Genomic DNA, 15517 nt, shown 5'->3' with positions numbered 1-15517 from the left:
GCCGACCTATTAGCTGAGAGTATTGCCCTCATCTCACTAAACCACTATGAAACCTATTGTGAAATCACTCCTGAAGGCAGTGTTCTACTAGACTTAGCGCCAAGAACACCAGTCAAATAATCAATGTATTTAATATGGACCCCTACATGTCTCAGTACCAATCCTATTGTCTACCCTCGGACATTCTTCGAAAAATTCAAAGTGTCAACAATACCTTGATTATTGTTAATAGCAGCCCGTCGACTGTGCTGACGGGTCATTGGCTGTGGATCTTTCAAACAATGAAGATGATTGAATTTTTTGACCCTCTTGGTCTACCCTATACATTCTACATGTCAAACATCAGCAACTATATCGAGAGTAGTTTGAAAACTTTTATTCAAAATTAAAAGAGGGTGCAGGATCCGAAAACTACAAATTTCGGCTTCCCCGCACTACCCCTTTTTGTACTCCAATATCGTGGTTATACTAACACGTAGTTTGTCCCTAGGGATAGTGCCACTCTCTGTATGAATTACTTTCTCGTGAAAAATACCATCTCTGGGTTATACAGGATTGATTTTAGTGCCTTAAGAGTAAAGTGCATTAAAAAATTTTTGTGAATTTGTCAATTAATAAAATGTATATATATATACAAAAATGTCTTTAAACCTCCACTTTTAGATTTCTTCATCTTCGATGTATAGGCAACTATCGCGAACCACTAATGCTGGTAAATCATTTGGATTCACTGTATATTGATCTTGATTGACTGCAAAGTCAGGGTCACATTTTCTACAGTACAATGTAACTTCACTCTTGTCATATCTCTTTGTAGAGTCAATTATACTATTTGCATTCATATTATGAAATTTAAGAGTTTCAATCTGTCTATTTGAAGCAATATCACAAACAGTGTTTTCAAGTGGTGAATCACATTCGGTAACTGCTAAATAAAAATCACTTGGTTTATAGTCATAGCAGGTGGTGTCGTCACAACGATGACGTAGAAACCAAATTGTCTTGTTACCCCAACAGTTGAGTCGTAGACCAGAGTCCTCTTCCCAGAATAATTTAAACCCGCGACGATACCAATATCATAGAAATAAACTGAAATCACGTTTGGGATTCTTTCCAATCATAGCGGGGTAAGTATTCTCCCACTGATCACATTTATCATAGTGACAATTGGAGCATAGGTGCCCTCTAGGATGAGAGTCACACACCTCCTCAAGACATGAACTACATCCTTTAATTTGTTCTGCATAGCCTCTATGTAATTTACAAGGATTACATAGTTTACACTTGTTGCTATATATATCAATGATTGTACAATTCTCACATTGAGTCCAGCTACCAAGGGTGTACATATACAATGGACATATATAGAACATTTTTCGGTTTCCAATGTCAACTCACTCACAGTTAAAACGAAACTGATCCTCTTCGTTCGATAAATTCAAAGAGAGGGAAATGGGGGGAGAGAGGAGTAACTCTGTTACGTTACCTCTTTCGAATGATGGGGGAGCCATCTACATTGAATCCATTGGCAGTGTTTTCAAAGTATATCCACAATATGATTCTGCCTTGTTCCAATTAATATATCAATAAATTGAGTATAAGCATTTGAATCACATTTTAAAAGTTTCATACAATAGTCCTATGGGGGGGAATCACTCCTCGTTATATTGTCAAGTGTTCCCGGACAAAATAATATCCAGCGTTTAATAGATAACTCAAGAAAATCATTATCCAAAATCAAATGTTTTTCAATAAACACTAGATTCGATCTAATTCTCTCTTTCTCAAATTTATTCATTTTTCAATCCTTTCACTCTGACTGCTGACTCTAGACTGACCCTGATTCGTTAGCCCTAACCAGAAAAGAAAGGGAACATTTTCGATTTCGAAACAATTTTATTGAATAATTAGAACAACATCAATAATACAGAGCATGTACAATCAGCGATACTGTTTATTGTCTTCAATAAATTTCACCAATGCACTTAAAGCACATTGAAGTCTATTCACATGTGCTATATCAACTTTAGCGGCGAAACATAATTGATCCTCCATTTTAAATTTGCTCAAGGATATTACATATCTTGCATATACTGCATCCCATTCCAGACAAAGCCGCGATCCTTTCGTAATTTCCACCGCAATGTTTGGTGCTCTTGTACTATTATCATCAACTCCACTATCAGCTTCTAATAGGGTAAACATTCCACTCATCGCCATCAACACACACAAATATAAATCCAAATGAGTAAAGTCAAAACTGTTCTTCTTCTCACTCCTTTGAATTCTATTCACAGACTAATAAAACTATAGCAAAAAACCCGTTCCTTATATTCCCACCACCGCTAATATGTAACCAGGCCTCTGATTGGCTGAGAAGGAGGATGTATCCGACTCGCTGATTGGCTGAGAAGGAGGATGTATCCGACTCGCTGATTGGCTGAGAAGGAAACACGTGATCTAACTGTTTCCGGGAAACTCTTAACATTTGGCTCGAGAGCAACAACAACAAATACTATTTCTGGACACCATGACATTCGCCTCGAGCATGTACATGACCAAAACAACAACAAATACTATTTCTGGATCATAACATTCGCTGAGAGCGTGCAAATACAACAACACCAACAAATAAATCGACCTTGACATTCGCTGAGAGCGTGCACTTACAACAAGAACAACATCGACCTTGGAAAAAGAGGTCATTGACCCCATTACGTAATCATTCTCCCTAGGGAGGCTATGCCCTTATTTGGTGTACTGACAGCATTAAAAATGCCGACAGAACCACGTGGTTCTGTTCGGACCTTCTGAGGCCTTTCTACTTTAGAGTTGTTGTAAAAACTTCAAAAAGGGCTCATTGAATTGGGAATTGAGAGGGCTAGTGCCCTTTTTAATCGTCGAAGTGATTGGAGGGTAACTAACCACGCTCTCACGCGCACCATTCCCCTAAACACATCCAATGAAAATTTTCAGACAGCCATTGTGTTCAACGTAGTAGAAAGTTCCGGAATTTTGGTATTTGAGGGTGACAACCCCCCCCCCCACAGCCCTCAAGGCAAGGGTTGTTTTTATAGAACGTGTTGTCGTAGAAACTTCAAAAAGGGCTCGTTCAATTGGAAATTGAAATGGCTAGTGCCCTTCTTAATGGTCGAAAGTAATTGGAAGGCAACTAGCATCCCTTCCACGCCCACCATTTTCCCAAACACATCCAATCAAAATTTTGAGATAGTCATTTTGTTCCACTCAGTTTAAAGTTCAGGAAATTATATATTTGAGCAGGACACTCCCCCCACAGTCTTTAGGGCAAGGGTTATAAGTTATGCCATGAGAACATGTAAGTTTTTATTGAAATCTTTGTCGTAGAAACTTTAAAAAGGGCTCATTCGATTGGAAATTCAAAGGTCTAGTGCCCTTCTTAATAGTCGAAAGTGATTTGAGGGCAACTAACCCCTCTCTCACGCCCACCTTTTCCCCAAACACATCAAATCAAAATTTTTAAGATAGCCATTTTGTTCAGCGTAGTTGATTTCCAGATAGAAATCATGTTTTTGAGGAGGACACTTCCCAACAGCCCTCAGAGCAAGGGTTGTAAGTTATGCCGTGGGGGCACATAAGATTTTTATAGAACGCGTTATCGTAGAAACTTCAAAAAGGGCACATTTGATAGTAAATTGAAATGGCTAGTGCCCTTTTTAATAGTCGAAAGTGATTGGAAGGCAACTAACACTCCTTTGATGCACACCATTTCCCCAAACATATCCAATCAAAATTTTGAGATAGCCATTATGTTCCACTCAGTTTAAAGTTCAGGAAATTATACCTTTGAGCAGGACACTCCCCCCACAGTCTTCAGGGCAACGGTTACGAGTCTTCAGGGCTCGTATAAGTTATGCCTTGGGAGCATATAAAGTTTTTATTGAAATATTTGTCGTGGAAGCTTGAAAAAGGGCTCATTCAATTGGAAATTCAAAGGGCTAGTGCCCTTTTTAATAGTCGAAAGTGATTTGAGGGCAACTAGCCCCCCTATCACGCCTACCTTTTCCCCAAACACATCCAATCAAAATTTTTAGATAGCCATTTTGTTTCACGCAGTTTAAAGTTCAGGAAATTATACCTTTGAGCAGGACACTCCCCCCAAAGTCACCAGGGCAAGGGTTATAAGTTATGCCCTGGGGGCATATAAGGTTTTTATTGAAATCTTTGTCGTAGAAACTTGAAAAAGAGCTCTTTCTATTGGAAACTAAAAGGGCTAGTGCCCTTTTTAATAGTAGAAAATGAATTGTGGGCAACTAACCCCCCTCTCACGCCCACCTTTTCCCCGAACATATCCAATCAAAATTTTTTAGATCGTCATTTTATTCAACGCAGATGAGAGTTTTGGAAATTAGGTCTTTAAGGATGACAACCTCCCCCCCCCACAATCCACAGGGCAAGGGTTATAAGTTATGCCCTGGGGGCATGTAAGGTTCTAATAAAAAGCGATGCTGTAAAAACATCAAAAAGAGCTCATTCAATTGGAAATTGAAAGGAGTAGTGCCCTTTTAGTAGTTGAAAGTGATTGAAGGGCAACTAACCCCCTTGTCAGGCTCACCATTTCCCCAAACACATCCTATCAAAATTTTGAGGTATACATTTTGTTCAACGTATTTAAAAGTTCTGAAATTTAGTTCTATGAGGATGACAACCCCATCACAGTCCTCAGTACAAGGGTTGTAAGTTATGCCCTGTGGGCATATAAGGTTTATATAGAAAGTTGTTGTAGAAATTTCAAAAAGGGCTCATTTGTTTCGAAATTAAAATTGCCCTGTTTAATAGTCGAAAGTGAGTGGAGAGTAATTGACCTCCCCCCCCCCCCTAAGCCCCACAGAAATAAAAACTTTCCACAGAATAAGTTTTCAAAGAAAAGTAAAGAAACTAAAGCCAGCCCCCCCTGGATGAATGACGGTGTCATATATTTGTATTAATTAGAAAAAAACTTTACACAGAATAAGTTTTCAAAGAAAAGTAAAGAAACTAAAGCCAGCCTGGCTGAATGACGGTGTCATATATTTGTATTAATTTTAAAAAACTTTGCACAGAATAAGTTTTCAAAGAAAAGTAAAGAAACTAAAGCCAGCCCCCCCCCCCTGGATGAATGAGGGTGTCATATATTTGTATTAATTAGAAAAAAAACTTTACACAGAAAAAGTTTTCAAAGAAAAGTAAAGAAACTAAAGCCAGCCTGGCTGAATGACGGTGTCATATATTTGTATTAATTTTAAAAAACTTTCCACAGAATAAGTTTTCAAATAAAATTAAATAAACTAAAGCCACCCCCACCCCCTGGCTGAATGACGGTGTCATATATTTGTATTAATTAAAAAAAAAAACTTTCCACAGAATAACTTTTCAAAGAAAAGTAAAGAGCTCTATTAAGAGCTCCCCAGACACATTATATCAAAGTTTAGAGATAGCCATATTGTTCAAAGTAGTTGAAAGTCCTGGAAATTATGTATTTAAGGATGACAAACCCCCCAGAGACCCCAGGGCAATGGTTGTAAGTTATGTCCTAGGGTCATATAAGGATAATATAGTTAGAGTTGTTGTAAAAACTTCAAAAAGGGCTCATTGAATTGGGAATTGAGAGGGCTAGTGCCCTTTTTAATCGTCGAAGTGATTGGAGGGTAACTAACCACGCTCTCACGCGCACCATTCCCCTAAACACATCCAATGAAAATTTTTAGACAGCCATTGTGTTCAACGTAGTAGGAAGTTCTGGAAATTAGGTCTTTGAGGGTGACAACCCTCCTCCAGCCCTCAGGGCAAAGGTTGTAAGTTATGCCCTGGGAGCATATAAGGTTTTTGTTGAAAGCGTTGTCGCAGAAACTTCAAAAGGGCTCATTTGATAGGAAATTGAAAGGGCTAGTGCCTTTTTTAATAGTTCAAAGTGATCGGAGGACGACTAACGCCCCTCTCACGCCCACCATTTTCCCAAACACATCCAATCAAAATTTGGAGACAGCCATTTTGTTTAACGTAGTTGAAAGTTCTGGAAATTATGTCTTAGAGGATGAGAACCCCCCTCAAAGCCTTTAGGGTAAGGGTTGTAATTTACGCCCTAGGGGCATATAAGTTGTTTATAGAAAGCGTTGTCGTAGAAACTCAAAAAGGGCTCATTCGATTGGAAATCGAAAGGCCTGGTTCCCTTTTTAATAGTCGAAAGTGATTGGAAGGCTTGAAATTTTTATAGTAAAGATCGATGTGGGTATAATGTATGACTTTTTGTTGTTGTTGTTTAGACCAGGGCACTTCGTATCGAAGGAGTTGTCGTAGGAACTTCGAAAAGGGCTCATTTGATTGAAAATAGAAAGGACTGATGCCCTTTTTAATAGTCGAAAGTGAATGGAGGGCAACTAATCCCCCACCCACGCCCACCCACCCATTTGCCTTTATGTTTAGAAGCTAAATGTTGCCTTAAGATTAAATCAAAATGCACTGTGTTAATGCTAATTCCCAATAAGGCATCTCATCAGTATCCGAAGAACGACTGAGGGTATTATATTCAAACTTTCGGGGCTACTTCTGCTCTTAAAATTTAACCAAGTCAAAATAGCATAAGTGTATCCAAGCTATCAAAGAAAGTAAGCAGATTTTTTTGCAAATGGTATCAAGTTTTCCATTTCAGGTCAACTAGAGGAGGTATAAAACAAAAATTAAACACTACTATTTGTGTCCAAATTTTTAAAAGGGTGTATGTTGTTAAAAATTGCTGAAAATTTTTCTCCAGCATACAAATAGCAGACCAAACTATAAAGTCTTAAGAAAACGAAAAAATTTAAAGTATTATTTTCTTCTTCTCTGAAAAGACTATGTCAATATAAAACGAACAGAAATTAATTAAAAAAACTTTTTCCACAAAATAAATTTTTCAAAGAAAAGTAAAGAACTCCATTAAACAGAAAATGATCAAAAATAAAATCAAATAATCTACGGAGCGTAAAACTAACGCAAATTAGCATCAATAAATAAATAAAACCCAAAACGAGCAGAAATTACAATAAATAACCGAGTCAAACCCAAAACGAGCAGAAATTAACATAAGTTGGGCTCAAAACCCCTATGCCTTCCCATGGCCAGAACATAATTTGCACTTTACTGAAAAAAATAAAAATTAATGTGCATTGTCAGTTTAACATACATATACCGATATTTAGTAATCAAAATGTTAATATTATTTGATTTATTAAAGTTATAAAAGTAAGAACATTTACATTTTTTTCACTATAGTGCAAATTTTCTTCTGGCCTTGGGAGGGCATAAGGGTTTTGAGCCCAACTTATGTTAATTCCTGCTTTCGAATGAGCCCAGCCACGATATTCTAAGACCACTGGGTCGATACGATCACCCCTGGGAAAAAAAAATAAGTAAATTAAAAAAAATAATAATAAATACTCATCCGTGATCTTTCTTCTGGCAAAAATTACAAAATTCCACATTTTTGCTGATAGGAACTTGAAACCTCTACAGTAGGGTTCTCTGATACGTTGAATCTGATGATGCGATTTTCATTAAGGTTCTATAACTTTTAGGGGTTGTTTCCCCCTTTTTTCAAAAATCAGGCAAATTTATTAGGCGCGTAACTTTTGATGGGTAGGAATACACTTGATGAAACTTATATATTTGAAATCAGCATTAAATTCTGATTCTTTTGATGTATCTATTGGTATCAACATTCCGTTTTTTAGATTTTTGGTTACTATTAAGCCGGGTCGCTCCTTACTTACAGTTCGTTAACCACAAACTGTTTGACTGAATTCGATAAAACCTCTTGGTTGTCTTCGTAAATTAAGAATTTGAATAAATACTTGGCTTACTGTTTTTATTATTCATTGCTCGATTAAAAAAAAAAAAAAGAAAAAAAAAGCTTTGAGTATTAAATTAAGTTGTCAACTGAGAGGCAAATTTGATCCCGATTGACTAGGGCAAACCCCAAGAGACAAATCACGACCACAAAGGTGGTAGTGATTGGTATTACGGCTTAAATGTGGTATGTTCCAACCTTAAGAAAACTTACCTCCTTTCGAGATCCATAGCTTTGCTTTAGTAGAAAGTAAGTACTTTCACTTGGTTCCGGTTCCATGCTATCCTAACAATGTCCAAAGGATTACTATTTCCATCCAAAGCCTTTCCCTGGCTTTAGTAGATTTAAAGAGAAAATATTGATTTCGTGAGGCAATATAATAGCCTGTTGGAGCAGCCTAACCCAACAAATTGTATTTACCTGAAGATCAACTTCACCAAATTTATGTAAATTAAAATTTATTTTCTACATTTTATTCTATTTGCAATTAAATTACTGAGATTTAAACTTTGGGAGCACTGGTAACGCGGATGTGACTGTCCTTGAATTCGTGTGAATTTTATAGATGTTAAATGTTGCCAAATAGGCTGACGGTCTTATTCGCTCTTCAAATTTTCTGATCTTTTCATTTTCTTAGCTTTAGTTTTACATTCTCTCACAGCAACGTGTTTAAACCTTGGTAGAAGAGGGAAACGTGAGTTCGTGACACGTTTCTATTACATTGGTAAACTATCTTTTGTGGGTCCAACAGCTCTACAGATTTGAGGGTAGAGGCATCCAGTCGTATCATGATTGCGGCAGTAGCTGCAACCTAGTATAGGACGAACCACAGCCCATAGTAACCAAGAGTTGAAAAACACGTTTAAAAAAAACTATCTAGTGAGAAAAAATTGTCTTTTCTATCTGATTCCGGATAGCTAGTATCTAAATTAGTCTTAATAGCAAAATTTTATTTTGAAAACAAATTTAAGGGAATTTCGAGAAATAGCCTGAACCCCCCTAAAAACTGGCATTGGAATCCGCAAAAATGGCTATTAGAATCGCCATGGCCAAAAACCGTATTCAAGAAACCGTAACTTTCCTGGCTTGAACAACAGCGAAAATAATAAAGTTCAAATAGGGATAAAATTATTTTAATAGATATTGATAAATTTCACAAACAGTGATAAATTTCATAAAAATACTAGATATGTCAGTCACATATGCAAAGCCCGTCATCAGTAGTAAAACTAAACTAAAACAGTTGAAAACAATAATTTATTTACAAAATAAAATAAAGCTACATATTGTTTAATAATCTATTTCTTTTCAAAGCAAAAACGGAAGTTAGTCTCTTTGATCTTCTTGGATCCGGTTCATTAGTGTTGAATGAGCTAACACATGGACAGAGGTTAACTGCATTGGGTGAATTGAACTTTACTCTATCAGATTTTAATACATTATCGTAGGTAGAGTTCAAACCAAATTCATCCGTGTCACGATTTAAAGCTATATTCCTGAATAAAATTTTCTTAATTTCAAGAGTTTTGCGAAAATTTTGCTTTAAACCCCAGTCCTTAGAATTCAAAGCGACATTACCGAAGAAAATAAAATGGTCTGGAAAATTAAAAATATGTTCCAAAAGGGCTGAAGTGACATCATCAGACTTAGAATTTTGCTTTAAAGCCGATGAAATAGAGTCTTTATGCTGTAAAAATCTCATTTCCAAATTCTGGTTTGTACGTCCCACATATGAGCTTGTGCAAGTACATGGGATCTAATAGACCCCACTTTGTTGCCCCAATGAATGTTGCTTCCCAGAATTTAGAAAACTACCTAAAGTATTATTACTCTTTAAAGCTATCTTTAGACCATTACTCTGTAAAATTCTTTGAAGCTTTTCACTTAGCCCGGGTACATATGGTAAGGAACAAAAAACATCCTTCTCCCGAGTTGTCTCCAAGACTTCCTTAGAAATCTCTAGAAACTTTTTTCTTCTTTTTGAAAACGTCTGGTTAATTAACCACTCTGGATACATGTTACTATTAGTATTTTTCTTAGAAAAGACAACTCCTCTTCAAAAAAGTTCGTTAGAGCAAACACAAAAGATTCAGTCAGTTAAAGAAATGATCAAACCAATTTTTACTTGCCGAGCGGAGCTATACTACAAAAATCTATCGTAATTAGTCGGTTTCCTGTAAATTTTAAAATCCACACTATTTTTATTTTTTAAAAGAAGAACATCAAGAAAAGGAAATTTCCTATTATCTTCTAATTCAACAGTAGACTTTAAATACCCCCCCCCCCCAAACAATTAAGATGTTCCAAAAATCCTTTTAGTTCCTCCTCCCAAAAATTCTATACCGAAATTATGTCATCAGCAGTATCTCACTCAGCAGTTAATTTTTTATCTATTTATAACAAAACAAGTTCAAAGTTTGATTAAGATACATAAGAAATTTTAAACGGTGACAATTTGGGAGGGGGTATTACCCTTTGGATTTTGAAAGGTACACTTTTTGTAAAAAAAAACGAACCTTTATTTTGGTATTTTCCTTAAACAAAATTGAAAAAAAAAACAATAAGGCCGAATCTCCCCCAAGTTAAAGAAAAAATTTGTATCTTTGCCCGCTCAACCATAATTTCGTGAATTAGCGACTTTGAACTAAGCAAAGGAAAAATAAATTTACTTAACAAGAAAAGAAGAAGAAAAAAAAAACAGTGCAAATAAACAATATGTTAAATTTTACTTCTATGGTAAATGTCAAAGCTTTGACTGATCTGTCTGTATTTTCTGGTGGTGCTGCGAAAAAAACAAAAAAGATTTAGTGTTACAAAAGCTAACTATCACTTATCACTCAATTGATCTTTTCTATAGAGAAACAACTGATTAAGCAGCAGAGCATCATGCTAAATACTGCGTTCATATTTGATTAACCAAGGTTCAAAGAGTTTAAGCTTGACATGACAGCTATCTGTCACAGAATAGCATTAAAGCAAAGAATGAATAACAAACAGACGAACAGAGCAACCTTGTTAAATTTAAAAATTTTATACTCACATAAATTTGCTTGCTTTTCATAGAATTATACTAGGTTTAAGTAATCTTACTAAATTTTGCATGTATTTTACTATAGAGGCTTGTTTTTTTTTTGTTTTTTTTTACTGCATCTAGTAAACTAGTTTTACTAGGTGCGGCAACCATGCTGCTGACCCCAACCGAGTTCAAGTTATCGATACCACTTAATTACGATAGTCAAATTTCTTTGTATCTTCTCAGCTTTTCCCACATAAATTGGGAAGTTATTTAGTTAGGGCATCTACACAATATTAGGAGGCATATTTTGAAAACTTACCTTTATGGGTAATTAAACTGACCCCCCCCCCAATATTTTGGGAAATACCTCTTTTTTGGCGTTTCTATAACAATGAAGAAAAGTTCTAGCCCCACCTCTGCATTTTCGTCGACTGGGTATTATTGTTTATTGATTCTTGGCAGACTTTGATATCATATAAAAGTTGTCGCTTTCTCTATTTATCTTTATTTTGATTCTTTTTTTTTTACTAAAGTCTCCCTCACATTGTGTTCTTAGTTAGTAATCAATGTCTCGATAACAAAATCTTGAACTAATCTCAACTGCTAATAACAAAACAAAACAAATTAGGATCGGTCGAAAACAATTTTACCTCAGACATTGATGAATGCCTAAGAATTTGTGTGAATTCAGCTTAAGCGAATCAAAAATAGCCAGCCACAAGACAATTACATAAAAATCTATTCCAGTTGATGGAAATTCATCAAAAGAAGATGCATTAAAAGAAGGGTAAAATAAAGAAAAGTATAGCCGAAATCCCTCTGCATATATGTCATATCCCTTCCATAAGAATTACCAACTTCTGCAATGATTGTGGCTCTATATATTCTATAGAAATAATGATCTAGCAAATACCTTGCATAAAAGCAGCAAGATCCGAAAATTCAAGATCCCGAGAATGATTTATTTATAATTTTTTTCAGCCTCTTCTCATTGCATAATCCCTAGTTTCAAGTTAGGCCTTTCCTTGAACCCTTGTTTGCAGGTACATAAACCAAAAAGTATGTTTGAAATGGCAAAACTTTAAAACATATTTTTCTTAGCTATGGAGTTCTAAACAATGTTTGGGCTTTACGGAGAAATTTCCAGCGATATAGCCCTATTGCTTTAAGCAAGGCAAGTGTAAATCATTCAATCATGAGATCAGTAATCCCATTTCGAGGTCTTAAGTGGTAGTCCCATAATTTATAATGATTCAAAAGACAAACGAAAATTAAACTGTAGCATACCAGAAGCTAAGCAAGCAAGCGTATCATAGGCAGTACAGTAGCGCTGCCTAAGTACAGAACGATGTTGACACAATGTATTATTTATTTATTTTGTTTTGGTTGTTTTTTTTAGACCATGGTATTTCGTATAGATGGATTTGTCGTATAAACCTTGAAAGGGGCTCATTTGGTTGAAAATTGAAAGTTCTAGTGCCTTTTTTAATAGTCAAAAGTGATTAGAGGGCAACCAGTCCTCCCACGCCCATCATTTCCTCAAACACATCCAATCAAAATTTTGAGATCGTCACTTTGTTCAGCATATTTGGAAAGTCCAGTAATTATGTCTTTGTGGAAGGACCACGCCCCCCTCTCAAACAGCCCTCATGGTAAGGGCTAGAAGTTATACTAGTTGCCAATTGGTAAGTTTATGATTTTTATAAAATGGGTGGTCATATAAACTTCGGAGGTGGCTCATTCAATCAGAAATCAGAAATCCTAGTGTACTTTTTGAGATTTAAAAGTGATCAGAGAGCAGCTAGCCTTTCACACGTCTTCTTTTTCCCAAATGCATCTGATAGAAATTTCAAGGTAGCTATTTTGTTCAAAATAGTCTAAAGATCATTTAACAATGCCCCCAGGGTTGACACAACCCATCAGAGCCCTGGGGCAAGGGTTTTAAGTTTTGACCTGGGGCATAAGGTTTTTATGAAATGGGTGGTCACATAAACTATGGATAGGGCTCATTTGATTTAACATCGGATGTTATAGTGCCCTTTTAAGTGTCAAAAGGGATTTGCAGGCAATCAGCCCCATCCCACCATTTCCCAAAATAAATACACAATCAAAATTTTGAGACGTATATTTTCTTCAGCATCGTTGGAAGGTCTAGTAATTATGCCTTTGGAGATGCCAAATCCCCTACAGCCATCAGGGCAAGGGCTGTAATTTAGGCAATTCGTTCATTGTTTACATCTAGTATATGTTATTAAGAAAGGAATACATGTTTGACGTTTACTTTCCAGAAAGATAAAGGATAAAGGGCATTCAGGTGAGTTCCTCAAAGAATGTTGAGTTGAGTGTTGAACTAAATCAAAACACGTTATATGTATATGGTTTATCAAAAGGGCGTAAATCGGGAATGACTGAGTATATTAATTTGGAACTTTCAGGAAATAATCAATTGACCAAAAGGCAATATCTTCACGCTCCTGCTACTACTATAACTACCACCACTGCTACTGCTACCACTAAAACTACTGCTTCTGTAGTGAGTACTACCAAGGCTGAGGATATTGAAATAAACGTTTGGAGGAAAGCTGAACTAATGAGGAAACGTTTGGAGGAAAGCTGAACTAAATCAAAACATACTATGTGCATACAGATTGCTGATATGGGCATATAAGCAATATTTATGGAACGGCTTACCGTATAGAGAAGAAACTTCTGGGACATAATGAGTGACATGTTCAACTGGCCTAAAGGCAACATGTGCTGCTATTGCTTCTATTAATACTGCTGCTACTACTGTTCCTACTACTACCACTACTCCTATGATTTTAGTACAATTAAGGCTAAGCGTATGAAGATTTGACAGAATACTGAGGGGGAATTTGAACTCAAGCAAAGCACACTATATGCATGCAGATTTTCAAAAGGGCGTATCTCAAGAATGGATTTGAGTATTAAGTTGGAACTTCCAGAGAATGCTTAAAGAAAAAAAAAGAATTGACAAAAAGCTAATACGTGCATACCACTACTACAACTCCTGCTTTTATTAATACTACTACTAGTGCTGATGCATTGTCCCATCTTTTGCAACAACTTGCAAGACTTAGAGTATTGAGATGAAAAGGACGTCAAAAGGCCACATCAGCAATGCTTTTGGAATGACTTACCGAATCTAGGTGAAACTTCCGGAGCATCATGAGGTAGATGTTCAACTGACCAAAAGGTAATATGTACATACTACTACTGTGTAGGCGAGAAGGGGGCCCTACTCCTCCTTCTCCATTATGGGGAGACCTCTAATGCCACCAGTAGCCTGGTGATACCTCAGGGGTCAGGGTAACTCCCACGCCCCAAGGATTTCTATGTGCCCCGTCTCTAGTGGTTTATACAACCGTCAGGGTTCTGACAAGTGAACTTCCCCCATGCTATAAAAGTGCTACACTACTTGGCCCCAAACGTCACAAGCACTAAGCTCCCCCGATTCTCTTTCCTTCCCTCGGGGAAAGATCTCTTGCTTAGATTATGATTTTCTTCCTATATCAAGGCAATAAAATCTCAGCCACTCTCTAGGCTTCAGACCCTACCCAGGCAAATCAAAAACTCAAATGTTTAAAATAAGACACTTTAAGCTCATCACAAGAACTGAAAAACTAACTCTTACAATTAATCAAGACACTTTGAGACACGCCTCCGCACTTACCGCTCTGAACCTCTGACTGAATTGCTGAGTCAACATTAAAATTATGCAGCATCCTTCTGCACTGTCTGGCTTGAATTAACTAGCGAATTCTTGCAGGACGTCACGTGGTAAGAGATCGGTCCAGAGTTTAAACATTGAAGATAAAATAAGTTAAATTTACAAAAGGGGCATTTTTCTAATAAAAGGGGCCAAGGGTCTCAACATACTGTTATTAATACTGCTGCTACTTTCGTTACTACTACTACAAATACTGAATTAAAAAAAATAAAAATGAATGTGCATTGTCAGTTTAATATCCAAATGCTGATATTTATTCCTTACAGTCTTAATAATTTTCGATATACTAAAAAAAAAGTTAAAACATTTAAGATGTATCTTTTTTCAGTAAACTGCAAATTATATTCTGATCAAACAGTTCGTGGTAACGAACTGTAAGTAAGGAGCGACCCGGCTCAATGGTAACCGAAACTCTAAAAAACGGGATATCTGTATCTATTTTGATACCAATAGATACATCAAAAGAATCAGATTTTAATTCTGATTTCAAATATATAAGTTTCATTAAGTTTAATCTAACCCATCAAAAGTTACTTGCCTTAGAAAATTTGGCTTATTTTTGAAAACAGGGGCAAAGGCCCTCTAGAGGTTATAGAATACTAATGAAAATCGCACCATCATATTCAGTATATCCGTAAACCCTACTGCAGAAGTTTCAAGATCTTTTCTACAAAAATGTGGATTTTTACATTTTTTCTCGGAAGAAAGATGACGGATGTATGTTTATTTGTTTGTTTGTTTGTTGTTTTTTTCACCAGGGGTGATTGTATCGACCAAATGGTCCTAGAAAATCATGGGAGGGCTCATTCGAATGGAAATTAAAAGTTCTAGTGTCCTTTTTAAGTGACAAAAAAAAATGGAGGGCAACTAGGCCCCCTCCCACGCTCATTTTTTTCCCAGTCACCTA

The 15517-nt window shown here is 36.3% G+C and overlaps 1 protein-coding gene across 1 annotated transcript in view; it reads right to left on the bottom strand.

Annotated features, from left to right (window-relative positions):
• LOC148953958 (putative sodium-coupled neutral amino acid transporter 11) overlaps positions 1–8122 on the bottom strand; it is a 175541-nt gene extending 167419 nt beyond the window's left edge. Inside the window, exon 1 of the mRNA XM_089086866.1 lies at positions 8057–8122. Coding sequence (XP_088942992.1) covers positions 8057–8122 — 66 coding nt within the window. The remainder of the gene's footprint in view (positions 1–8056) is intronic.
• Between the last annotated feature and the right edge of the window lie 7395 nt (positions 8123–15517).

The sequence above is a fragment of the Artemia sp. Qi Xiang Cuo genome, chromosome 3, assembly GCF_049724085.1.
Source record: "Artemia sp. Qi Xiang Cuo chromosome 3, ASM4972408v1, whole genome shotgun sequence".
NCBI lineage: Eukaryota > Metazoa > Arthropoda > Branchiopoda > Anostraca > Artemiidae > Artemia > Artemia sp. Qi Xiang Cuo.
This window is presented reverse-complemented; position numbering and strand designations above follow the sequence as displayed.